This window comes from Aotus nancymaae, unplaced genomic scaffold, assembly GCF_030222135.1.
Source record: "Aotus nancymaae isolate 86718 unplaced genomic scaffold, 86718_ANA_hifiasm-v0.15.2.pri h1tg000131l, whole genome shotgun sequence".
Taxonomy (NCBI): Eukaryota; Metazoa; Chordata; class Mammalia; order Primates; family Aotidae; genus Aotus; species Aotus nancymaae.
This window is the reverse complement of record NW_026988546.1, coordinates 7,318,995-7,345,385: the sequence shown is the minus strand read 5'-3', so window position 1 is coordinate 7,345,385 and position 26,391 is coordinate 7,318,995. Positions and strand designations below refer to the sequence as shown.

Sequence of the window (26,391 nt, the reverse complement as noted above, 5' to 3'; positions counted from 1 at the left end):
CAAATATATGTGACTTGACATACACTGCTGGACCCCAAAGTAGAAGACTGGAAAAAAAAAACAAGTTCAGACCATGCATGGTGGCTCATGCCTGCAATCCTAGTACTTTGAGAGGCCAAGGCAAGAGGATTCCTTGAGCGCAGGAGGTGGAGGCTAAAGTGAACCATAACCATGCCACTACACTCCAGCCTAGGCAACAGAATGAGATCCTGTCTCAAAAATAAAAATCCCAGGTCAGAGGTTACTTGGTGACCCTGCCAGCCCAGGTGGATGGAAGAAGCCTATTCCCTCACTGGAGTCTGGCTTGTGGGTGGAGGCCAATCCATCACAGTGGGTGTGAACTGCACATATGCAAGCCAGGAAGCTAAACAGTGACTGAGAAACTGGGCAGGGCATCCGGCCCTGGGCCAGGACAACTGCTAGCTTTTAAGCCTGATTTAGTTCCCAAGATAATGTCAACTCATGGATGGCCACACAGAAAGTTCCATCTTTTCTGTTGTTAGAGCTCAGGAAGGTATAGACCAGATATGACTTAATGAAAGACTACTGGATTTTACTTGGTTCCATAGGTTTCGTGTCCCCATTCACCCAGAAACGAGTCAATTCTGTCTACTTTCTCCTAGTGCAGGGGCATAACTTCTTCCAAACACAAGCGATTACATAGTCAGTTGCAAAGCTCTTTCTTTTAACTAGAACAGAAAAGCAATGCTCCATAAGGTCGCAGCTTTTGGAAATCACAGCTCTGAAAAACATTAGAACGCAGTTTGTCAGTGTGGAGTATATCACACCTTCAGGGCACAAGCAAAGAAACAAGTAATAAGTATAAACATTATGTGGACATTTTTAAACATATAAAAGCATAAATAACATATAAATACATGGATCAAGATATAGACAAATAAAAATTAAAGATATTTACACATGTGACTTTCTAGTGCTGTCTGCCAGTCTATGAAGATGTTTCTCCATGTAGAGCATATATACATGTACATGAATCCATATATAGAGACACACATATATAAAAATAGAGATATTGAGTATAATTACCTATAGGTGTGTGTGTGTGTGTGTATATATATATCTATATACTCAAATACATAGAGCAAAAATGTATAAATATAAATATCTATCTGTGAGATCAATATAAACTAAAAGAAGCCACAAACACAAGCACACACAAACACACAAACAGATGCATTTAACATCATAGTAGGGGTCACGGGGACCTGTTGCCATCTACTGTCAGCAAAGACAACCAAAAAAGCCACTGCAGTCTTTCCTTGTCAGTTCCATGTGACCCCACCCTGATGGCAAACCCCAGGCTTTAACCAGACCCAACCTAAGAGCCATTACTCAATAGTAGGGAACCTGTTCCCTTCTCTAAAACCTTTGAATCAGGAAATGTACTCTTCTTGTAAATCTGAGGTGGGCACCAAATGGTATTTCAGGTGTGGGTGGCATTTTTGGGTGGGTGGAGACGAGGCTTTCCAGAGAGAAAAGAATGAGTAGGTCTGAGCCTACAGTATAGCCTGGGGGCACTGTGACAGTGGGTTGTTTAAGACAGTGCTGAGCTGGAAGTACAGTCAGGCCAGGGTAGGTCTGCACTGAGGGCCACTGGTGGCCTTTAGGGGCCAGGCAAATGGCCCTAAGTGTGGAAGGCTACACAGTCCTGAATAAGCCAGCTCTGGCCAGTTCCAGCTGGATGGGCAGAACCCTACAGGGCAGTCAGGAGGAACCTCTGATTAAAGACACCTGGGGGCCAAGTAGTTGAGACCTCTGTCACAAGTGTGTGAAACATAGCAAAAGGTATGTGTCTTGACATAAATTTCTGTATGCCAAAGGAAGAGGCCAGCGAAGAAAACTGGGTAAAAGGCAACTGGTGGATTCTGCTAGTACTAGAGGATGGAAGCAGCCTGTGGCCAAACTGAAAACAGGCTTCCGGGCTAAAAGCCACACCACTGTGGTGGATGTTAAACATGCATGGTCAAGCCAGGAAGCTGAAGAGAGACCTAAGACCCTGGGCCAGAAGCACTGCTAGCTTTCTGGTTGGACTTTGGATACCAAGACAAGACCAAGAGGTCTATGTCCACCTGCAAAGACCCATCCCTTTTATTCTTTGAAGTGCAGGATGTCATGGATGAGATAGAACTTGAATGGAAGACCACCTAATCTTACCTGATCCCATAGGACTTTGGCACTGCCATTACCCCTAAAACAGCAGTTTGCTCTTTCTGCTCTCCGCTAGTGCAGGAACACACTTTTCCCAGTCACCAAGGAAACCGGTGTCTCCTCTATTCATAGTGCAGTGTACAACCGTGTCTTCTTACAGGACCAGAAAAACAATACTCCATAGGGTCCTTTTTGGAACTGCTGCTCTCAAAAAACAATAGAGCATAGTCTGTCTGTCTGGAGGGGATCACCAATACAGGGCATAGGCAAAAACATGACTCAAAATCAATAAATACACACAGGTAAATGCAGATGTTTTTTAATATATTAAGAAATATGTGATGCATAAATATATGTCTCAACATAGAGACAATAAAAATTAAAATAGAGATATTTATACACACAATTTTCTAGTGTTGTCTACCAGACTGTGTTGGTGTTTCTCCCTGTAGGAGAGAAGCAAATATATGTATATATTTGTACATATATGTGAAGATGTATAATATATAATTATCTACTGGTATATATACATAAATATATAAAAATAAATAGAAAAATCTATCTTTGAGATAAATATCTGAAAGAACCCACAAGCACAGTCACATACCAACGCACATACAAGTGCACCATTGCCACCTCTTGGAAGTAAAGAGAGATGAACAAGCCACTGAATTCCTTTCTTGCCAGTTCCTTGTGACCCTGCCCTGATGATAAATACAAGACCTGAGACTTTAAGCACATAAGCCTAAGTGCCATCATTCAACAGGGGAAACCTATTTCCTTCTCTAAAACCTTTGAATCAGAAAGGGTGCTATTCTATCGAACTTCTGAGGTGGAGTTAGTGAATGGTGCTTCAGTTTGGGTGAGGGAAAAAGAGGCTTTCTGTTTAGAGAAAGAAAGGTTACACGTGAGCTCCCAGGATAAGCTGAGGGCATTGTGACAATGGGTTAAGTAAGACGGTACCAGGCAAAAAGGTCAGTCAGCCCAGGGTAGGTCTGCAATGAGGGTCGTGGGTGGCTTTTAGGGGACAGGCACTGGCCCTACACGTGGAAGGCTACACAGTGCTGAGCAAGCCAGCTCTGCCTCATTGTGGGGGGATCAACAGAATCTTACAAGGCAGACTTGAAGAAACTCTTATTAAAGGCAGCTGGGGCCAGGTGGCCAAGGCCTCTTTCACAAGTAAGAAACGTGGACAAATGTATGTGGCTTGACATACACTTCTTGTCTCCAAAGTCAAAGGCCAGTGAAGAAACAGTCAGAGGCCAACTGCTGAACCCTGCTGGCCCAGGTAGATGGAAGCTGCCATAGAGAGTAGCAAACATATTATATATATACATAAATGTATATGCACATATATAGAGAGATTTTACATGTAACTACCCATAGGTAAATATACATAAGTATATTAAAAACATACATAAATCTCAAAATTTATCTGTGGGATAAACCTAATCTGAAAGAACTAACAAACAGGCAGACACCAACACATGGACAGATGTGTTCAGATTATAGCAGGGGTCACTAAACACTTTGCTACCTGCTGTTAGCAAAGGGAGCTGAAGAGGCTACTGGCTCTTTCTTTGCCAGTTTCATATGTATCTTTCCTGATGGCAAACACCGGGCCAATGACTTTAACTAGACTCAGTGCAAGTGCCATCAACCTCCAATGAGAAAAGTTTCAACTTCCTGAAACCTTGCAATCAAGATAAGTCCTCTTATTTTGAACACCTAAGATGAGTTTATACAATCATGTTCCAGTGCGGGTTTGTGTAGAACTGTTTTTGTGCAGCCAGAATTAAAGGGTAGATCTGTACCCTCAGAATGCTCTAGGGACAAGGCAAGTATGGCCATATGCTTTGGCTCTGCTTTCCCACCCAAATCTTGTCTCAAATTATAATCCCCATAATCCCCATGTGTCAAGGGAGGGACCTCAAAGGAAGTGATTGAATCATGGGGGCAGTTTCCCTCATGCTATTCTCACAAGATCTGATGTTTGTTTTGTTTTTGTTTTTGAGACAGAGTCTCACTCTGTCACCCAGGCTGAAGTGTAGTGGCACCATCTCACTGCAACCTCTGCTTCCCAGGTTCAAGTGATTCTCCTGCTTCAGCCTTTCAAGTAGCTGGTATCAACAGAACCCTACAAGGCAGACCACCACCATGCCTGGCTAATTTTTTGTATTTTTAATAGAGATGGGGTTTCACCATGTTGGCCAAGCGGGTCTCGAACTCCTGAGCTCAAGTGATCCACCTGCCTCAAATTCCCAAAGTGCTACAATCACAAGCATGAGCCACTGCACCCCGCCTGATGGTTTTATAAGCATCTGCCATTTCCCCTACCTGCACTTCTTCTCTCACCTGACACCATGTAAGATAACGCTTGCTTTCCCTTCTGCCATGATTGTAAGTTTCCTGAGGCCTCCCCAGCCCTGCAGATCTTTGAGTCAATTAACCCTCTTTCCTTTATAAATTACCCAGTCTCAGGCAGTTCTTTATAGCAGTGTGAGAACAGACTAATACAATAAATTGGTACCACATAGTGGGGCACTGCTGTGAAGATACCCAAAAATGTGGAAGCAACTTTGGAACTGGGTAACAGGTAGAGGCTGGAACAGTTTGGAGCACTCAGAAGAAGACAGGAAGATGTGGGAAAGTTTGGAACTTCATAGATGCTTTTTGAATGGCTTTGACCAAAATGCTGATAGTGATGTGGCCAATGAAGTCCAGACTGAGGTTGTCTCAGGTAGAGATGAGGAACTTGTTGGGAACTGAAGTTAAGGCCTCTCTTGCTATGCTTTAGCAAAGAGACTTGTGGCTTTTTGCCTCTGCCCTAGAAATCTGTGAAACTTTGGACTTGAGAGAAATGATTTAGGGTATCTGGCAGAATAAATTTCTAAGCAGGCTGGCATTCAAAAGTTTACAGAGCATAAAAGTTTGGAAATTTTTCATCCTGACAATGCAGAAAAAAAAATTCCGGGGAGAAATTCAAGCGCACTGAAGAAATTTGTAAAAGTAACAAGGAGCCAAATGCTAATTGCAAAGACAATGGGGAAAATGTCTCGGCATGTCAGAAACCTTTGAGGCAGCTGCCCCTCTCCCACCGCATCACAGGTCTAGAGGCCTAAGAGGGAAAAATGGTTTCCAATGTGTAGCCTCCAGACTTGCTGCTCTGCATCCCAGCCACTCCAGCCATGGCTAAAAGGGGTCAAAGTACAGCTCAGGCTGTTGCTTCAGAGGGTGCAAGCCCCAAGCCTCAGTAGCTTCCACATGGTGGTGTTCCTGCAGGTGCACAGAAAACAAGAATTGAGGTTTGGGAACCTCCACCTATATTTCAGAGGATGTATGGAAATGTCTGAATGTCCAGTCATAAGTCTGGTGCAGGGGTGGAGCCCTTATGGAGAAAGTGGTGCAGAAGGGAAATATGGGGTTGGAGCCCACACACAGTCGCCACTGGGGCACTTCCTGGTGGAGCCATGAGAAGAAAGCCACCATCCTCTAGACTCCAGAATAGTAGATCCACTGACAGCTTGCACCATGCACCTGGAAAACCCACAGATTTTACAGCAGTGTGAGAACAGGCTAACACATATGCATAGCTATGATGATACTGGGCTGGAAAAACAACCAAGCTAGGGTTGGTCTGAACTGAGGAAGAATGGGATTTTGTGAGCCAGCAATATGGCTCCAGATGTTGAATGTCTCACAGTCCTGAATGAGCCTGTCCTGTCCGATTTTAGCTGGATCTTGAGGACCATATAGGACAGGCTCAAAAAACACCTGAACAGCAGACACCCAGGTACTAGGTGCTGGAGGCCTCTTTTACAATTTTGAGGAGCATGAGAACCGGAAACTGAATTTACAGTCTCCCCTTCTGTATGCCAAAGTAGGTGTCAGACAAAGAAAACTAGGTTGGAAGCATGGTGTTAGATCCTGCCTCCTTACCTGGATACCTTTTACCAAATTAGGACCCAGATTGTGAGGCTGGGCTGGTCCATCACTGAAAATGTGTACTAGAAGTACCACAACTTTTTGGTCTGGTCTTTGGGTCATCAGTGCTAGGTTGAGAAGTTTATGGCCATGCAAGCCCAAAGAGCTCCATCTCTTGTGTTGTTAGAAGCTCAAGGAAGTAGTGGCCAAATGGGATTTGAATGAATAACTACCTGATATTACTGTATTCATGGGCTTTTGTCTCCAGCATTCACCCTGAAACACCAGTTCAGCTCTCTCTGCTCTATTCTAGTGCAGGAGCACAACTTCTCCAAAACACCAAGGCAACAAATGGCCCTGACACACAAAGTCCCATCTACATCCACATTCATGAGGGGTCTTAGGATTTTGAATTGCTGCTCTCAAGATATAGTGCAGCACAGTCTGTGACTCTGGAGTGCTGTATGCACACAGGTCACAAGCAAATACCTAACCAGAAATATGCCTATACATGTAAATATGTATGCTTTGTTTCTATTTTTTAAATTTTTATTTGTGCAAACTTAAGGGATACTTGAGAAATTCTGTTACATATATATAATGTTTAGTGGTCAAGTCAGGGTACTCAGAGTGTTCATTACTCTGGTATGATACATTTTTGTTCAGTGTAGTTATCCTACTCTACCATCAAATGTTGAATTCATTCCTTCCATATTATTGTTAGGTTTGCACCCTTTAACTCACTTCTTTTTATCCTTCCCCCTGTCATCCATTTACCTTTTCCAGTCTCTTATATCTGTTTTTCCACTGTCTGCCTTAATATGTTCTAAATTTTTAACTCCCAGAGTTAAGTGAGAACATGCAATACGTGTCTTTCATGCCTGGCTTATTTCTCTTAACATAATGACCTCCAGTTCCATCCAAGTTGCTGCAAATGACATGACTTCATTATTTTTAAAGCCAGAATAGTAACCCATTGTGTATATATACCACATTTTCTTTATCCATGCATTCACTGATAGACATTTAGGTTGATTCCATCTTTGCTATTGTGAATAGTGCTGAAATAAACATGCAAGTACAGGTATCCCTTTGATAGATTTACTTCTTTTCCTTTGGGTAGATACCTAGAAGGTATTGCTTAATTAAATGATTCTTCTATTTTTAGTTTTTTAGAAATATCCATACTGTTTTCCATAGTGGCTGTACTTGTTTACATTCTGACTAACAGTGTATAAGTATGCACTTTACTCCACATCCTTAAAAACATCTGCTTTTTTGTTTGTTTGTTTTTGTTTTTGTTTTTGTCATTTTGATAGTAGCCATTCTGACTGAAGTACAATAATATCTCATTTGTTGTTTTGATTTGCATTTCTCTGATGATTGGTGATACTGAGCATGTTTTATATACCTGATGCCATTTGTATGTCCTCTTTTGAGAAATGTCTATCCTTACCTTTGCCCACTTTTTAATGGGATTATTTGGTTTTTCCTGTTGAGTTGTTCAAGTTCCTTGCAAATTCTACATATTAATGTCCTGTCAGATAAATAATTTGCAAATATTTTTCCCTTTCAACAGATTGTCTCTTCACTCTCTTGATTATTTCTTTTGCTGTGCAGATTTTAGTTTGATCAAAATCTCATTTATTTTTGTTTTGTTGCCTGTGCTTTTGAGGTCTCAGCCATTAAATCTTTCCCTAGACAAATGTCCAGAAGAGTTTTTCCTAGATTTTCCTATAGTTCTGGGTCTTATGTTTCAGTTCTTTAATCCATTTTAAATTGATTTTTGTAAACAGTGAGAGATAGAGGTCCTGTTTCATTCTTCTTCATATGCCTACACAATGTTTCCAACACCATTTTTTAAGAGGGTGTCCTTTCCCCAATCTAAGTCATCGTTGCCTTTTTTGAGGATCACATGGCTGTAAATACGTGGCTTTATTTCTGGGTTTTCTATTCTGTTTGTCTGCTTTATACCAATAGCATGCTGTTTTTATTACTATAACCTTGTTATATATTTTTGAAATCAGGTAATGTGATACCTCCAGCTATATTTTTTTTGCTCAGAATTTATTTGGCTATTTGGGCTCTTTTTGGATTCCATATGAATTTTAGGATTGCTTTTTCTAATTCAGTGAAAAATGACATTGGTATTTTAGTAAGGACTGCCTTGGGTCTGTAGATAATTTTAGGCAATATGATCATTTTAATAATATTAATGCTTCTGAGCCATGACATGGGATATTTTTTCATGTTTGTGTTACCTATTATTTCTTTTGTGTTTTATAGTTTTCCCTGTAGAGATCTTTCACCTCCTTGGTAAAATTTACTCCTATGTATTTTTTTGTAGCTCTTGTAAATGGGATTGCCTTTTTTGTTCCTTTCTCAATTAGATCATTATTTGTGTGTAAAAACACTACTGATTATTGTACATTGGTTTTGTATCCTGCAGCTTTCCTGTAATTATTTATTTATCAAGTCTAAAGGTTTTTTGGTGGAGTCCAGGTTTTTCTAGATATAAGATTATATCATCAGCAAAAAGGAAAAATTCTCTTTTCCAATATGGATTTTTTTTTTTTAATTTTACTTTAGGTTCTGGGGTACATGTGCAGATCATGCAGGGTTGTTGCATAGGTGCATACTATATACAGCATTTCTCCCCATGTTATTCCTCCCCACCCTTCCCATCCGCCGCTGTCCCTCCCTTAGCCCCCTCCAATTGCCCCCAGTGTGTGATGCTCCTCTCACTGAGTTCACATGTTCTCATTGTTCAACACCCGCCTATGAGTGAGAACATGTGGTGTTTGGTTTTCTGTTTTTGTGTCAGTTTTCTGAGAATGATGGTTTCCAGATTCATCCAAGTCCCCACAAAAGACACAACCTCATCTTTTTTATGGCTGCGTAGTATTCCATAGTGTATATGTGCCACATTTTCTTTGTCCAGTCTATCATTGATGGGCATTTGGGTGGGTTCCAGGTCTTTGCTATTGTAAACAGTGCCTCAGTGAACATTTGTGTGCATGTGTTTTTATAGTAGAACGATGTACAGTTCTTTGGGTATATACCCAGTAATGGGATTGCTGGGTCAAATGGAATTTCTATTTCTAGATCCTTGAGAAATTGCCACACTGTCTTCCACAATGGTTGAACTAATTTTACACTCCCACCAACAGTGTAAGAATGTTCTTATTTCTCCACATCCTCTCCAGCATCTCTTGTCTCCAGATTTTTTAATGATCGCCATTCTAACTGGCATGAGATGGTATCTCAATGTGGTTTTGATTTGCATTTCTCTAATGACCAGTGATGATGAGCATTTTTTCATATGTTTGTTGGCTTCATATATGTCTTCTTTTGAAAAGTGTCTGTTCATATACTTTGCCCACTTTTGAATGGGGTTGTATGTTTTTTTCTTGTATATCTGTTTTAGTTCTTTGTAGATTCTGAATGTGTTTCATCTCTTTCTCTTGACTGATTGCTCTGGATAAGACTGCCAGTGCTATGTTGAATACGAGTGCAGAAAGTGAGCTTCCTTGTCTTGTTCCAGTTCTTAGAGAAAAAACTTTCAACTGTTCCCCATTCAGTATAATGTTATCTGTGTGTTTGTTGTATATGGCCTTTATTATTTGCAGTGTGTTCCTTCTATACCTAGTTTGTTAAAAGTTTTATCATGAAGAGACATTTGATTTTATCAAATGCTTTTTCTGTGTACATTGAGATGATCATACTTTTTTTTTTTCTTTCATTCTTTTGATGTGATGTATCACCTTTATTGATTTGAAAAATCCTGGCATTCCTGGTATAAATCTCACCTAATCATTGTGTAGTATCTTTTTGATGCACTGTTGGATTTGGTTTGCTATAATTTTGTTGAGGATTTTATGTTTATCAGGGATATTGAACCACAATTTTCTCTTTTTATTGTATCACTGTATGGTTTTGGAATCAGGATAATGCCGAACTCATAGAACGAGTTAGGGAGAATTCTTTCCTCCTCCATTTTATGAAGTAGTTTCAGGAAAATTTATATTAGTTCTTTGTATGTTTGATAGAATTCAATTGTTAATCCATCTGTTCCTTGGCTTTTGTTTGTTGAGAAACTTTTATTGCTGATTCAATCTCACTTCTCATTACTGCTCTGTTTAGGTTTTCTATTTCTTTTTTATTCAATCTTGATAGATTGTATTTTTCCAAGAATTCATCCATTTTCTCTAGGCTTTCCAGTTTGCCAGCCTATAGTTGTTGATAATAGTCCCATGATCTTTTGCATTTCTGTGGTATCTATTGTAATGTCTCCTTTTCCATTTCTGATTTTGTTTGTTTGGGTCTTCCTTCATGGTTAGTTTAGCTTGCAGTTTATAAATTTCATTTTGTCTTTTCTTGAGGAACTTTTCATTTTGTTGATAATTTGGGGGTATTTTAATCTTCATTTAGTTCTGCTCTAATCTTTATTATTTCTTTTCTTCTGCTAATTTTGGGTTTGGTTTGATCTTGCTGTTCTAGTTCCTTTGGGTGCATTTTTAGATTGTAAGTTTGTAATCTTTCTACATTTTTGATGTAAGTATTCGTTGCTATGAACTTCCCTCAGTTTGTTGTGATTCTATTTTTATTTGTTCCAAGGAATTTTTTATTTCCATCTTAATGTCTTTATTAACCCAGTAGTTATTCAAGAGCATGTTGTTTAATTTCCACATATATGTATTGTTTCCAGAGTTCCTCTTGGCATTGATTTTTAGTTTTATTCCATTGGGGACTGAGAAGACGCTTGATATGATTTCAATTTTTAAAAATTTGTTGAGATTTGTTTTGTGGCCTAATATATAGTCTGTCCTGGAGAATGTTCCATGTGCTGATGAAAATTATATATATTCTGCAGTTGATAGATAAATGTTCTTTAAAGATCTGTTAGGTCCATTTGATCTAAAGTCTAGTTTAAATCCAATGTTTCTTTATTTGGTTATTTTCTTTTCTAAATTATCTGTCTAATGTTGAGAGTGTGCTGTTGAAATCCTCCACTGCTACTGTATTGCAGGCAATCTCTCTTTGGATCTAACAATATTTGCTTTATGAATCTGGGTGGTCCAGTTTTTTTTTTTTTTTTTTTTTGTGTGTGTGTGTATTTGCCTTTTCTCTGTTTTTTTTTGTTTGTTTGTTTGTTTGTTTTTGCTGTACTTGACTTAAAATCTGCTTATTTCTTTCTGTGACAGACAGAAACTAAAAGCAAGCAAGAGTATTACACCTCTACTTTCTGTCTATTTGTGTGTTTACTAGTTAGGTAAATTTCTTAAAAACAGCATATAGTTGTATCATGCCTTTCAATATATTCATTTATTCTATACCTTTTGAGAGGATAATTTAATTTGTTTACATTCAAGATCATTATTTATATGTAATGCTTCACTTCTGTCATACTGTTGAGTGCTTTCTAGTTGTTTTATATATCATTTGTTTATTTCTTTTTCTCTTAGGGTTTGTTGTTGTGGTTTAGTGGATTTCTGTAGAGTACCATTTCAGTCCGTTCTCTTCCTCCTTTAAATGATTGCTTTACCAATGAACTTTATATTTTTATGTGTTTTAATGATGGTGAATGTCATCTTTTCACATCCAGATTTAGAGGCCTCTTGAGTATTTTTTTGTAGGACCAGTCTAATGGTAATAAATTCTTTATGTATTTGTTTGTCTGGGAACGACTTCAATCCTCCTTTATTTATGAGGTATAATTTTGCTGGATATAATGTCTTGACTGTCTGTTTCCTTTTTTCAGTGCTTTAAATATATCATCCTATTTTCTTCTGGTTAATAAGATTTCTGAGGATAAATCCACTGTTAGTCTGATGGGGTTTCCTTTACAGGTGACTAGATGCTTTTCTCTTGCTGTTTTAGGATTTGCTTTTTGACTTTCACTTTGGATAGTCTGTTTATAACATGCTATGGGCAAAAGCTTTTTGCATTATATATGCCCGGGAATCATCAAGCCTCCTGTATCTGAATGCCTAAATCTCTTTTAACATATTTAAGTGTATCCACCAGTATATTAAAAAAATAACAAAAATATTTATACATATATATTTGTATCACTGCCAGTTGGTGGCAGCATTTCTTGATGCATACAATAAGAAAATATAGATTTATAAATATTTATAAATAAAAATAGATATATAATTACATATATGTATATATAAATATAAATGAAATCTATTACATATTCATATATATACACACACACCTGTAGTAAACATAACTTAAAAAAACAACACATACATACAGATGCACTTACATTTATACCAGAGGTCATTGAGCCCTCTTGAACCTACTGTCAGTGAAGAGAGCCATAAAAATCCTAAGAGCATAAGAAGCATTCCCTTGCTGTGCTATGTAATCCTATGCTGATGGCAAATACCAGGCCAGTGCTTTTGAGCAAGACCCAGCCCACATGCCATCTCCACCAGTGGGAAAGCTCTCCACTTTTCCCAAACTTGTCGATCAGAATAGGTACTTTTAGAAAAATACCTAAGGTAGGTGCATACACTGGTGTTCTAGTTTGAGTGAGTGGATGAAAGGCTTTCTGCAGAGAGGAATAAAGGCTAGGTCTGCACCCTCAGGATGCTCTGAGGCAGTGGGAATGTGGATAAGATCATACCAGCCTGGAGGAACAGCCAAGCCATGACTGGTCTGCACTGAGGGATGATGGAGGCTTTTATGGGCCAGATAAATGGCCCCAGATGTTAAAGGGTACACAGCCCTGCATAAGCCTGTCCTGGCTGGTTTCAGCTGGATCTAAAGAATCCTGCAGGGCAGATTTGAAGAACTCTTGGATTAAAGACACCTGAAACCAAGTACCTGAGATCTCTTTCCCAAGTTTGAGAAGCAAGAAAAACAGGAGACTGGTTTTGCAAATCTTTTTTTTTTTTTTTTTCATGCCAAATTAGGTGGTAAAGGAAGAAAACAAGATCAAAGATAGAACGTTGAGCCCCGCCTCCTCAAACAAATGGCTGACGCTTGTTGCCAAACTAGGGCCCAGCCTCTGTGGCTAGGTGAATTCCTCATAGCAAATGTGAACTGCACATGCATAAGGAAAGCCCTGAGACCCTGGGTAAGGCATCTGGCCTTGGGCCAGGAGCACTAGGATCTGTCCCATGAAAGCTTTGGATAAGCAAAGCTGTTAGAAACTCAGGGATATGGTCGCCAGACAGGACTTGAATGGAAAACCCCTTAATATCACCAGGTCCCATGGGCCTTTGTCACCTTCACCTGGAAATACCAAGTCAACTCTCTCTGCAGCACTGTGGCCAATGATGTAATGCTTAAAACAGGAATTGGAGTGATTCGAATGTGGGCAGATGAAGGTAGTCGGCTTAGCAGGTTTCGAATGCTCTTTACTTCCTCTGAGGAGCCTCCCTGCACGGGCAGCACTTTCTTTTGCCATAGCAACATGTGCATCAATAATTCTTTAGTCTGTAATGGTGTCCAAAATTGTGCATACCCTTGGAATGAAAATCATTGTAAAGAAAAGAAAAAACCAGACTCTTTGAGCAAATCACTAAAACGCATGGGACAATTATTGGCATTACTTCAGGGATTGTCTTGGTCCTTCTCATTATTTCTGTTTTCGTACAAGTGAAACAGACTCGAAAAAAGGTCATGGCTTGCAAAACTGCTTTTAATGAAACCGGGTTCCAAGAAGTGTTTGATCCTCTTCATTATGAACTGTTTTCATTAAGGGACAAAGAGATTTCTGCAGACCTGGCAGACTTGTCGGAAGAATTGGACAACTACCAGAAGATACAGCACTCCTCCACCGCCTCCCGCTGCATTCATGACCACCACTGTGGGTCGCAGGCCTCCAGCGTCAAACAAAGCAGGACCAACCTCAGTTCCATGGAACTTCCTTTCCGAAATGACTTTGCACAACCACAGCCAATGAAAACATTTAATAGCACCTTCAAGAAAAGTAGTTACACTTTCAAACAGGGACACGACTGCTCTGAGCAGGCCCCAGAAGACCGAGTAACGGAGGAGATTCCTTGTGAAATTTATGTCAGGGGGCGAGAAGATTCTGCACAAGCATCCATATCCATTGACTTCTAATCTTCTGCTAAAGGTGATGTGAATTCTTTTTTTTTTTTTTTGGAGACAGAGTTTCGCTTTTGTTACCCAGGCTGGAGTGCAATGGCGCAATCTCGGCTCACCGCAACCTCTGTCTCCTGGGTTCAGGCAATTCTCCTGCCTCGGCCTCCTGAGTAGCTGGGATTACAGGCACGCGCCACCGTGCTCAGCTAATTTTTTGTATTTTTAGTAGAGACGGGGTTTCACCATGTTGACCAGTACGGTCTCGATCTCTTGACTTCGTGATCCACCCGCCTCGGCCTCCCAAAGTGCTGGGATTACAGGCGTGAGCCACGGCGCCCGGCCGATGTGAATTCTTAAGTGTGTATGTATTCAGCCTCCAGGACACCATACTGTTTCCAGCAGCCAACCTTTTTCTCCCATCGCAGCTACGAAGACCTTGATTTACCATTAACCTATCATATGGTGATGTTTTTATTCTCTCAGGCAGTCTATATATGTTAAACCAATCAAGGAACTTACTCTATTCACTGTGAACAATAATCATCATCTATTGCTTTGTGTCATTTATAGAAAGCACCCAGTCAAATAGCATTGGAAGAGGTGGTTGGATGGAGCCAGGCTCAGGCTGCCTTTTCGTTTTAGCAACGGGAATACTGCTCTTGACTGATACAGCTCTGTCAATATTTTGATCCTACAATAAACTAAGGTTTTTCTTTACAAAAATAAAAATAATAATAAAATAAAATAAAAGCTATAAGATCTTTATGTGTGTTTATGTATACCTGTCTGTTTCTGCATGTGTACATATACTATGTTATATGTTGTGTCTACATAATAAAATCTGATGTAGTCAGCCAGAAAACTATCAAAATCCCAATACCATAGCCAGAGACATTTAAACTGCAAACCAGGAAGAGAAATTGATATTTTTCACATGGCAGACAGCTTTTCCTAAGACATTAGAACAAGAATCCATGTAGTAATGAAAATCCTACTCCCTCTCAATGCTATTTTTCACTTGACAAAATAATGCATAATTAAATATTCACAGTCAGTGACTGCTACAGGTAATTTGAAAAAAAAAAAACCTGACCTTAAAAAATCCTTCTGGCCAGGTGCAATGGCTCACACCTGTAATCCCAACACTTTGGGAGGCCGAGGCAGGTGGATCACTTGAGGTCAGGAGTTTGAGACCAGCCTGGCCAACATGGTGAAATCCCATCTTCGGTAAAAATACAAAAATTAGCTGGCTGTGGTGGTGTGTGCCTGTAATCCCAGCTACTCGGGAGGCTGAGGCAAGAGAATAGCTTGAACCTGGGAGGCAGAGGTGGCAGTAAACTGACATGTTGCCACTGCACTCCAGCCTGGGCAACAGAGGAAGACTCCATCTCAAAAAAATAAAATCCTTTTAAACTACCTGGTGGTCGCTGTTGATAATAATCCTAACACAACTTTTTGTTCAAATTGTACTGCTGGTACCTTTTGTAGAGTTGGCATTCTCTGCTTTAATTCAACTCAGTCATAAAATGCTACTCGGTGGTTAAAATAGTTCTCACCCCGTTTCTCCCATGGTTTTTAAAATTTGTTTCCTTGGTTTTTCTTAGGCTTGAGATCCTGGCTTAAAATCATTGTGTAAACTAAATTTAATATTGTGGTTAATTTTTTTTAATTTTTAAGCTTTGTTTTTCTTGCCTGTCTAATCTTTATAAAGCCATCTCTCCCAGCAGGATAAGATTAGCCCAATGCTTTGTGATAACTGCTAATACCTTGGAACTGATAAGGTGGAACTCAATGCTAGACTCCAGGCAAAGTTGCCCTGAAGATTTTTTTCTTTCGACCCCGCTGCTATTCAGTGTGTACTGGGTCCCTCACATAGACTCTCATACATCAAGGAACAATTAACTTCAAAATGGTTCATCATCAATGCCTTCAGAGAAAGGTCTTGATCAAAAGGGGAAAAATGAAAGTCAGTCATGCAAATTGGATTATTCTTTTCATGCCCAACTAAAAGAGAGTTGAAAAGCAAGAAAGGAAAAGCACTCAGGACACATAACATTGCTCCAAGAATTTAATTCTCACCAGGCCTCACTGCTGCAACTTCTTGTTGCAACTTGAAACCAGTTTTATATAATAACTTCTGAAACAGCCTGCTGCAACTTCAAGACTGGTTATCCTACTGCAGTCACTCAGCAGTCAGACATTGCCAGGTCCCAAAACTTTACTAGTCCTGAAGAGCTTTCTTTCAAAACAATACGTGACGTTTCTCTTTCTAATAAAACCTCTAACCTTCTCGTTTTTTCTTTAGATATACCAAAGACCACTCAGACTGTTTGACTGTTTGTATGCTCTAAATTGCAAATCTTGCTTTCCAAATAAAACATTTTAAATTTAGAGATTTGTCTCTCTTATCCCAACAGACTTAAACAGAACACCTAGTTTAGAGACAGCTGGGGAGCCAGGTGGCTAAGGCCTCTTCCACAAGTTTGAGAAGCATGGAAAACAGGGTCCTGGCTTTACAAACCCTTCTGAATGCCAAAGTAGGAGACAGACAAAACCAGGTCAGAGTTAGCGTGCTGGACCCTGCCTCTGCACATGGATGGATGATGTCTATTGCAGAAGGAGGCCCAGCTTTCACAGCTAGGCGGGTTCTTCCTAATGGAAGTGAACCACACATGCACCAGCCAGGAAGCAACAGAGAGTCCTGAAAACCTGGAAAGAGCATTTGGCCAGGAGCCAGGAGCACTGCCAGCTTTTGTTTCAAGACTTTGGATCACTTAAGGCTAGGCTGAGTAGTATATGACCAAGTAAGCCAAAAAGAGCCCATCCCTTCTCTTAGAAATTCAGAGAGGCAGTGACCAGACTGGACTTAAATAGAAGGGTTCATGATATTATCAGGTCCCATAGGCTTTTGCCACCCCTGTAGCACATAACAGCTAGCCAACTCTGTCTACTCTTGCCTAGAGAGAGAGCAAGTCTCCTCTCAAGAACCAAGGAAGCAAATGACTCACACCTGTAGTCTAGTATACACTTGAGTCTGCACTAAACCAGAGTACCAACACTCAGTTGGGTCTCAGTCTTGTAGAATCACTACTCTCAAGAAACAGTGTAGCACAATCTGTCCATCCAGGCTGTTTCATGCAAACACAACATAGACAAACACATGCTAGAAATATATATGTACACAAAAAAATGCATATATGTTATAAATATACAGAAAAATATTTAATGTATATAACAGATACATCAACATTGGAATTAATACAGAAATATATATAGATATACATATGAATATGTAGCTCTGCCTCCCACTCTGGGCTGTTTCTCTATGTGGTGAAGAATAACAAACAGAAATATATATATACATACATATATATACACACACACACACACACAATGTATACATATATATTTAGAAATAAATAAATATAGAAAGTGTACATAAATACACAGATGTATAAACAAATGAATATATAAATGCAAATATGCACATATAAAATAAACATAATCCAAGGAAACACACATACACACACACTCACACACACACACACGCACACACACAGACATTCACATCAAGGGCCAGTGAGCCTCTGGCCGCCTCCTGGCACTGCAGGAAGCCAAAAGGCCACTGGAGTTTTTCACTGCCAGTTCCAGGTGTCCCTGGACTGATGTCAAGCACCTTATGCCAGAGCCAGAACAAGGGCCATCCTACTCCAACAAAGAAGCATCTAATTGTCCCGACCCTATCAATCAGAATCAATGCTCTTCTTTTCAAGTGCCAAGGGGAGCACATAGAGTGAGTCCCATTCTGGTGGGAGGAGTGCAGCTTTTAGTGGAGACGAACAACTGCTAGGTCTGAGCCCACAGGTATACTGATGTCAGTGGCAGTGTGGGTGGGTGAGGTGGCATCAGCCTGGAAGGATGCCCATGCCAGTGTAGGACTATGCTGAGGACGATGGGGGCTTCCGAGGGCCAGGAAAGTGACTCTACATGCTGAAGACCACGCATTTCTGAGTAAGCCTATTCTGGCCAACTCCAGCTGGATTCACAAAGCCCTAAAGGGAAGACTTGAAGGCTACCTGGACTGGGGACACCTAGGGGTTCAGATGCTTGAAATCTCTTCTACATGTTTGAGACACACCAAAGACAGGGTGTTGGCTAGACAACTCCTTCTGGCTGCCAAAGCAGGTGACAGTCAAAAGGAACTAGCTAGGAGACAGTGTTGCACTCTGCCTCCCCATGGGGATGGGTGATGTTCATGTCAAACTAGGGCACAGCTTGTGGCATGAGGTATGTCTGTCATGGCAGTTGTGAACTGCACATGTGCAAGCCTTGAGTCTACAGAGAGCCCCCAGGCCCTGGGCCAGGCACCTGTTCTCCAACCAGCAGCATTGCAAGCTTTCAATCAGACTCTAGGATTGTCAAGACTAGGCTGAGAAGTGCATGGCCATCCCAGCCAAAAAGAGCTCCATCTCTTCTGTTTTTATTTTTCTCTTTTAAGAGAAAGTGTCTCGTACTGTCACCTGGGCTGGAGTGCAGTGGCGCAATTATAGTTCACTGCAGCCTCAAACTCCTGAGATCAAGCATTCCTTCTGCCTTAGCTTCCTGAGTAACTAGGATTAGTCGTGAACCACTACACCCAGCCTCTTCTGTTTTTAAAAGCTCAGGAAGTAACCTCTAGATAGGAGTTAAATGGGAGACACTATGGTATTCCCGAGTCCCATTGGCTTTGCGGCTCGCCCCACCCCCGTGTTCCAAAACAGTCAGCCAACTCTCTGTGCTCTCGGCTTGAGCTGCAGACCAAGTACCAAGGGATCAAATGGTTCTGATCCATGAATTTGATATATAGCCTGCATCTTCACTCTAGAGCAGTGGACCAGCACAGGGCAGGGTCTCAGTCTTTTGAAATCATTGCCATCAAAAATCAGAATAGTCTGTCAGTCTGGGGTGTTTCATGGATACAGGAGAGAAGCAAAGATATAAATAGAAATATATGTACATCCACACATATAAACATCTATGAGTATATATAAAGTAATAAAATGGATATAATTATAGACAGCAACATTTAAGTTAGTTAATTCATTATTTGCCTTAATTTGGTCATCACACCTTGTATACATGTATCAAAATACCACTCTGTACCCCATAAATGTGTACAATTATTATGTGTTGGCTAAAAATTAAAGGAAACAAAGAATTCTATTCAGGAAAAATATTAAGAAAAATTTTTTTCAAGTGAACAGGCCACAAAAGAACTTAAAGCAGGTACTCAAGCAAATACTTATACATGAATCTCCATAGTGGCACCATTCACAATCACCAAAGGTGGAAACAGTCTAGATGTCATCAAGGGCTGAACAGATAACTAAAATGTGGTCCATTCATACAATGCAAGATTATTCAGCCACAAAAGGCAATGCAGCACTGATAATGTTATCACGAGTGTACCTCAAAGATACATGCTCAATCAAAGAAGCCAGGGATGGGCCAAGAGGCAGATTAGAAGCAGCTCATGTGTGCGTCCCGGGAAGCTGCTCATCTAAGAAACCACGTCAGAATCCATCCAGGCAGCCAGGGCGCAGAGTGGAGTGAAGCGGAGCAGAGAGGAGCGAAGCTGAGCTGCAGCCTACCGGAGAACAACTCGGAGCCAGGAGAAGCTCCCCAAAATAGGAAAGGGTGAGTGAGTGGGAACCCCTGGGGATTCCCACTCTCCACAGGGACCTGTGCAAGGCTGGGAACCAGAGAATCCCCCGGCCCCCGCCACGCCCCCCGCCACGCCCCCTGCCACGCTTCTAAACTGAGGCAGAAAGCCACCGGGATGTTTTGTAGAAGCAATTCTCAAGTCCAAGGGGACCTCTGCAAGCCTTGGACCCCAGAACAGACTGGCACCAGTGCCATAGCCTCAATGGAGTCTTGGTGCCTGGGAGCAGTAAGATTGCTCCACCCGCCCTCCCCAGACAAGTCTCCTCCAGATCCTGGCCCAGCAGTCTCATTTGTCTGAACTCAGCCAGTGGCGCAGCCTCCTGACGCTCCGGGAAACACTCGGATGACAGGGCGGCTGACCCCACGGGTGGACAACACCTGCTAAAGCCTCCAGCCCAGCAGTCTCGCTACTGTCTAAATAAAGCCTGCAGGCGCAGCCTCCTGATGCCCTGGGAAACACTCAGAGAACAGGGCCAGGCACTCCACCCATCCCGCCTCTAGCGGCCAGACAGGCCACACTCGCTAGAGCTTCCAGCCCAGTGGTCCTGTTTCTGCCTGAACTCTGGGGGCGGGCACAACCCCATCTTCCCCCAGGAATCCCAGAGAGCCGATGAGATGACCTCACCCACCCCTGAAGCTCCTACCAAGCAAGACTTGCTGGCTTGTGGAGCCGCGGAGCCAGCTGTATGCTGTCTTCCAGAGACTCATCTCACACATGCAACGACACAGATAGGCTCAAAGTAACAGGATGGAGAAAAATCTACCAAGCAAACAGAAAACCAATAATTAAATAAATAAATAAAAAGCAGGGGCTGCTATTCTCATTTCAAACAAAACAGACTTTAAAACAACAACAATAAAAAAATACAAAGAAGGGCATGATAAAGTGTTCAATTCAATGAGAAGACTTAATTCTTCTAAATATATATACAGCCAACACAAGAATTATGTGTGCACCCAGGGAGAACCAGGGAGCACTGAGATTCGTAAAAATAAGTTGTTAGAAACCTATAAGGAGACTTAAATTCTCACACATAGTGAGAGACTTCAACACTCTACTGACAGTATTAGACAGATCATCAAGGCAGAAAGCTAAAAAATATTTGGGACATGAACTCTACACTTGACCAAATAGAACTAACAGACATCTACAGAACTCTCCACCCCAAAACAACAGAGTATATATTCTCATCACCATATGGTGCATACTCTAAAACTGACCACGTAATTGTTTTTGACAAAAAAAAATTCTCAACAAATTTTTAAAAATTGAAATCATACCAGCCACAGTCTTGAACCACAGCATAATAAAAATAGAAGCAAATACTAAGAAGATTGCTTAAAACCATAAAATTACATGAAAATTGAACAACCTGATCCTGAATGACTGCTAGGTAAATAATGAAATTAAGGCAGAAATTTTTTTTAAAGTCTTCAAAACCAAGGAAAACAAAGATACAACATACCAGAATCTCTACAACACAGCTAAAGTAGTGTTAAGAGGAAAGTTTAGAGCATTAAATGTTCATATCAAAAAGTTAGAAAGATCTCAAATTGACGATATAACATCACACTTAGAAGAACTAGAAAAACAAGAGCAAAACTAGAAAGGCAACCCCAAAACTAGAAGAAGATAAGAAATAACCAGAATCAGAGCTGAACTGAAAGAAATTGAGGCATTAAAAAAAAATACAAAAGATCAATAAAACGAGAATTTGGTTTTTTGAAAAGACGAAATAAGATAGAATACTAACTAGACTAACAGAGGGAAAAAAGAGAGAAAATCCAAATAAACACAATCAAAATTGACAAAAGGGGACATTATCAGAAATACAAAAAAACTCTCAGAGACCATTATGAACACCTCTAGGCACACAAACTAGTAAACCTACAAAATGTGGAAAAACTGCTGAAAGCACAACTGCCCCAAATTGAACCAGGAAGAAATTCAAACGCTGAACAGACTAATAATTAGTTCTCAAATTTAGTCAGTAATAAAATAATTTCCATGTAATTTTATGTTTTTGAGCAAGAAAAAGCCCAGGATCAGATGAATTCACAGCCAAATTCTACCGGACATATAAAGAAGAGCTGCTACCATCCCTATCTGAAACTACTCCAAACAATTGAGGAGCAAGGACTCCTCACTAACTCATTCTATGAGGCCAGCATCATTCTCATAGCAAAGCCTGGCAGAGACACAACAAAGAAAAAACTACAAGCTATTATCCCTGATGAACACAGGTGCAAAAATCCTCAACAAAATACTAGCAGACTGAATCTACCAGCACATCAAAAAGCTGATCCACCATAATCAAGCAGGCTTCATCCCTAGGGTGCAAGTTTTGTTCAACATGTGCAAATCGGTAAATGTCACTTACCACATAAACAGAACTAAAAACAAAAACCACATGATCTTCTCAACACATGCAGAAAAGGCTTTTGATAAAATTCAGTATCTCTTTATGTTAAAATCCCTTAACAAACTAGGTATTGAAGGAACGTATCTCAAAATAATAAAAGCTATCTATGACAAACCCACAGCCAACATCACACTGAACAGGGAGTAGCTGGGAGAATTCCCCTTGAGAACTGGAACAAGACAAGGATGCCTACTCTCATCACTCCTATTCAACACAGTACTAGAAATCTTAGCCAGAATAATCAGGCAAGAGGAGGAAATAAAGGCATCCAAATAGGAAAACAGGAAGTCAAACTATCTCTGTTTGCAGACGATATGATTTTATACCTAGAAAACCCTGTAGTCTCTGCCTAAAAGCTCCTAGATCTAATAAACAACTTCAGCAAAGTTTCAGGATACAAAATTGAGGTACACAAATCAGCAGGATTTCTTTACACCAACAATATCCAAGCTAAGTGCCAAATCAATAATGCAATTTCATTCACAATAGACACATATACACACAGAAATACCTAGGAATATAGATAACCAGGGAGGTGAGAGATCTCTATAACAAGAACTACAAAACACTGTTGAAAGAAATTGGAGCTGACCCAAGCAAATGGAAAAACATTCTATGCTCAAGGACAGGAAGAACCAATATTATTAAAATTGCCATACTACCAAAAGCAATCTCCAGATTCAATGTTATTCTTATCAAACTTTTTCACAGAATTAGAAAAAAAACTATTCTAAAACTTATAAGGAACTAAAAAAAAGCCCAAATCACCAAAACAATCCTTAGCAAAGGGAACAAAGCAGGAGGCATCACACTACCTCACTTCAAACTATGCTACAAGACTACAGTAACCAAAACAGCATAGTAATGGTACAAAAACAGACACATAGACCAACAGAACAGGATAAAGAACCCAGAAATAAAGCCACACATCAACTACAACCTACTAATCTTTGGCAAAGGTGACAAAAATAAGCAATGGTGAAAGGACTTCCTATTCAATATAATGATTCTGGGATAACTGGCTATCTAGATGCCAAAATGAAATTGGACCCCTACTTATTACCATAAACAAAAATTAATTCAAGAGGGATTAAAGACTTAAATGTAAGACCTCAAACTTTAAAAACTCCCAGCACTTTGGATGGCCAAGGCAGGTGGATCGCCTGAGCTCAGGAGTTCAAGACCAGCCTGGGCAACATGATGAAACTCGTGTTTACGAAAAAAAAAAAAAATTAGCTGGGGCCAGGCGTGGTGGCTCACACCTGTAATCCTAGCACTTTGAGAGGCTGAGGCGGGTGGATCGTGAGGTCAGGAGTTCAAGACCAGTCTGGCCAAGATGATGAAACCCCATCTCTACTAAAAATACAAAAATTAGCCGGGCAAGGTGGTGGGCACCTGTAATCCCAGCTACTTGGGAGACTGAGGCAGAGAACTGACTCAACCCAGGAGACGGAGGTTGCAGTGAGCCGAGATGGTGCCACTGCACTCCAGCCTGGGCAACAGAGTGAGACTCCATCTTTAAAATATAAATAAATAAAAATACTAGCTAGGCGTGGTAGCACACATGCCTGTAGTCCCAGCTATTCAGGAGGCTGAGGTGGGAAGATTGTTTGAGCCTGGGAGGTGGAGGTTGCAGTGAGTCAAAATCACATCTCCAAACTCCAACCTAAGGGACAGGAAAAAAAAAGAATTATGGAACTAGATAGTGTTAAGAATGTCCTAAATGTCACTGAATTATACATTTTAAAGTGCTTAATCTTATGTGAATTTTTCCTCAATCTTGAAACTTTTTCAAATTCTTGAAAAAAAGAAATATGTAACATATATAAACATATACATTAACATAAATATGTATAGTATAAAAATTTGTAGCATACATACATAACCTCGCTGCCATTCTGGGCTAGCTTACCAATAAGGCAGAAGCAAACACATAAAAAATAAATATACATATATAGATATACATACACATAAATATGCATATTTATAAATTTAGAAATACAAAACATAGGTGACTATAAAAGAAAACATATATTTATGAGCATATAAATATATAGGTAACATACATAAATATATTTAATATAGAAATTTACACATATATATGTAGCACTCTGCCACTCTGCAGGGTAGAAGCAAACATACACACCCACATACATGTGTATCCACATATGTATGTTTTTATATATGGACGTACAACTACTTATATTTATTAATATATATGAAATACATAAAAAGTAAATATATACATAAGTAAATATATACATAAGGTATTGTTAAATTGAATTAACTTTGTCCTAAAACTGCTTCCGTACTTATTTTAAGTTTGGCCTAACAAGTTCTCTATACATAGCTAGTTGTAACCTAACTTAATGTGTAAAAATAACTGTAATTTAACCTAAGACTATAACCTTGTAACATGTAATGGAGTCTCAGCCAATGAAAACAGCTGAGCCTTCAGCCAATCAGAGGCTGAAAGCAGCCAAAACATGACTATATAAGGCAAATGCCAACAGCAGCCAATGAGGCTGTTTCTGTGCTCTTCTTTTTCTCTGGCTGTAAATATAACCTGCACATATGGTGTCATGGAGCGTTCTGAGCCATTTTTGGTGCAAACTGCTGCCTGATTCCTAAATTGTTTCTTTGCTCAAAAAAACTCTGCTAAATTTAATGTATGTAAGGGTTTTTTAAACCGATTAGTGTAGGAAATGCAATCTGAAGTAGAACTTCCATCAAACCCCAGAAGCACAAAGTGCCCAAGCACAGTGACCCACCAGGCCCATTGTGCACAGCAATCTCTCACAGCAGAAAGGGTCCTGGGCAAGTTCTCTTTCAAATTTTGAAGCTCCAAGGATTTGTGTTTTGAGCTATGCATTTGTTTAAGCAAATTTTTTTATCCAGACTGGGTTTGGAAGTTGATTCTGAAATAATAAATAAAAGCTAAGTAAGATCTTTAAACTAAATTTGTTGTAATTTTGTCTTTTGAGAGTTCTGGCAAGCTGAATGGGATCCACCTCCCAAGACCCTTCGAGGAATATAGGAAAGACACAGCTGGCCCCTCTCGCTGGCCCCTTTGTCCTCTTCCTCTTAGGCCAGCCTCTATTCTCTTTGCGTTGAACCTTGATCCTTTTGGGTTTCGAATTCCAGGGTTTTGTACTGTGAGATGGCAAATGACCTTGTGGTGGGTGCCAATGGCCAGTTTGTGCTGTGAGAGGACATATGGCCTTTTAAGGTTTGGGTAGCTGATAAGTCATTGGCAAAAATTGGAATAAGTCCAGCATCAAATTGGATTTGATGGGGAACTGTATTGAATCCAGGTAAGAGGCCACTCAGTCTGATGATCAGATGGAAACTGGACTGGATTCAGTAGATAGGTAAGTTCCACCTCCCTAAAGATAACCTAGAGTTACAGTGGCCGTATTGGGGAAACCATTACAAAGGTAAATAGGTGCATGTCTTCCCAGTTACAACAACTGCAGGGATTGAGAGTACTTGTACCAGGCCACTGGAAAAAGAATTGTCCGCTTTTACAGCAGCCATCTCATGGGTCATCCCTTTGGCCCGGACTGTTTCCCCACTAAAGGAAGCCCCCAGAGGTGTCACTCTTGGGACAACTATGGACTAATCTAATTAGCCCGCTCTGGTTTTTTCTCTCTCTCTCTCTTTGATCCTACTTCTCCCATGGGAACCTCTCAGTTGACTGAAACCACTCTTTTCAAACCCTTGCTGCCATTTCTTTTTTTTTTTATCGTCATGAACTTTGCTATGTCCCCAAAGTCTTACTTAGTGAAATAAGCCTTTCTGACTTAATTTCCTTGTTGAGAACAGGAGGGTGACCAGTAGCCAGGCCAGTCATAGAATTAAATATGCCACCGAATTCATTAATTTCCTACAGTGTTGAGAGAAGCACTAACAGTGCCAGTGACCATGTAACATGGATTTAAGCTACAAGTCATAGAACTGTGATGAGAAGCCTCAGAGCTGAACAGAGGGTAGAGGAAAGCATTTCCCCTCCTCTCTCGAATCAGCTTTCCCAGGTATACTTCTTGAAGAATAAGAAGTTGAAGTGTTCAGGACTTTTATACCTGTTCTACTTTGGCTTAGTTTA

At 40.3% G+C, this 26,391-nt stretch overlaps 2 protein-coding genes across 8 annotated transcripts in view; one reads left to right on the top strand and one right to left on the bottom strand.

Moving 5' to 3' along the window:
• LOC135272768 (mitogen-activated protein kinase kinase kinase kinase 4-like) overlaps positions 1–26,391 on the bottom strand; it is a 94,025-nt gene that overhangs the window by 45,792 nt on the left and 21,842 nt on the right. The window contains exon 3 of one of the 7 annotated variants that reach the window (XM_064371366.1): positions 23,811–23,952. The exons of the other annotated variants lie outside the window; for them this stretch is intronic. Coding sequence (XP_064227436.1) covers positions 23,833–23,952 — 120 coding nt within the window. The 3' untranslated portion in view covers positions 23,811–23,832. Of the gene's footprint in view, positions 1–23,810; positions 23,953–26,391 lie in introns of those variants that run through there. 7 annotated transcript variants of the gene reach the window in all.
• Positions 13,517–14,239, top strand: LOC110568423 (neuropilin and tolloid-like protein 2). The gene has a single exon (XM_021671606.2). The coding sequence runs from the start codon at positions 13,732–13,734 to the stop codon at positions 14,176–14,178; it is 447 nt and encodes a 148-aa protein (XP_021527281.1). The 5' UTR covers positions 13,517–13,731; the 3' UTR covers positions 14,179–14,239.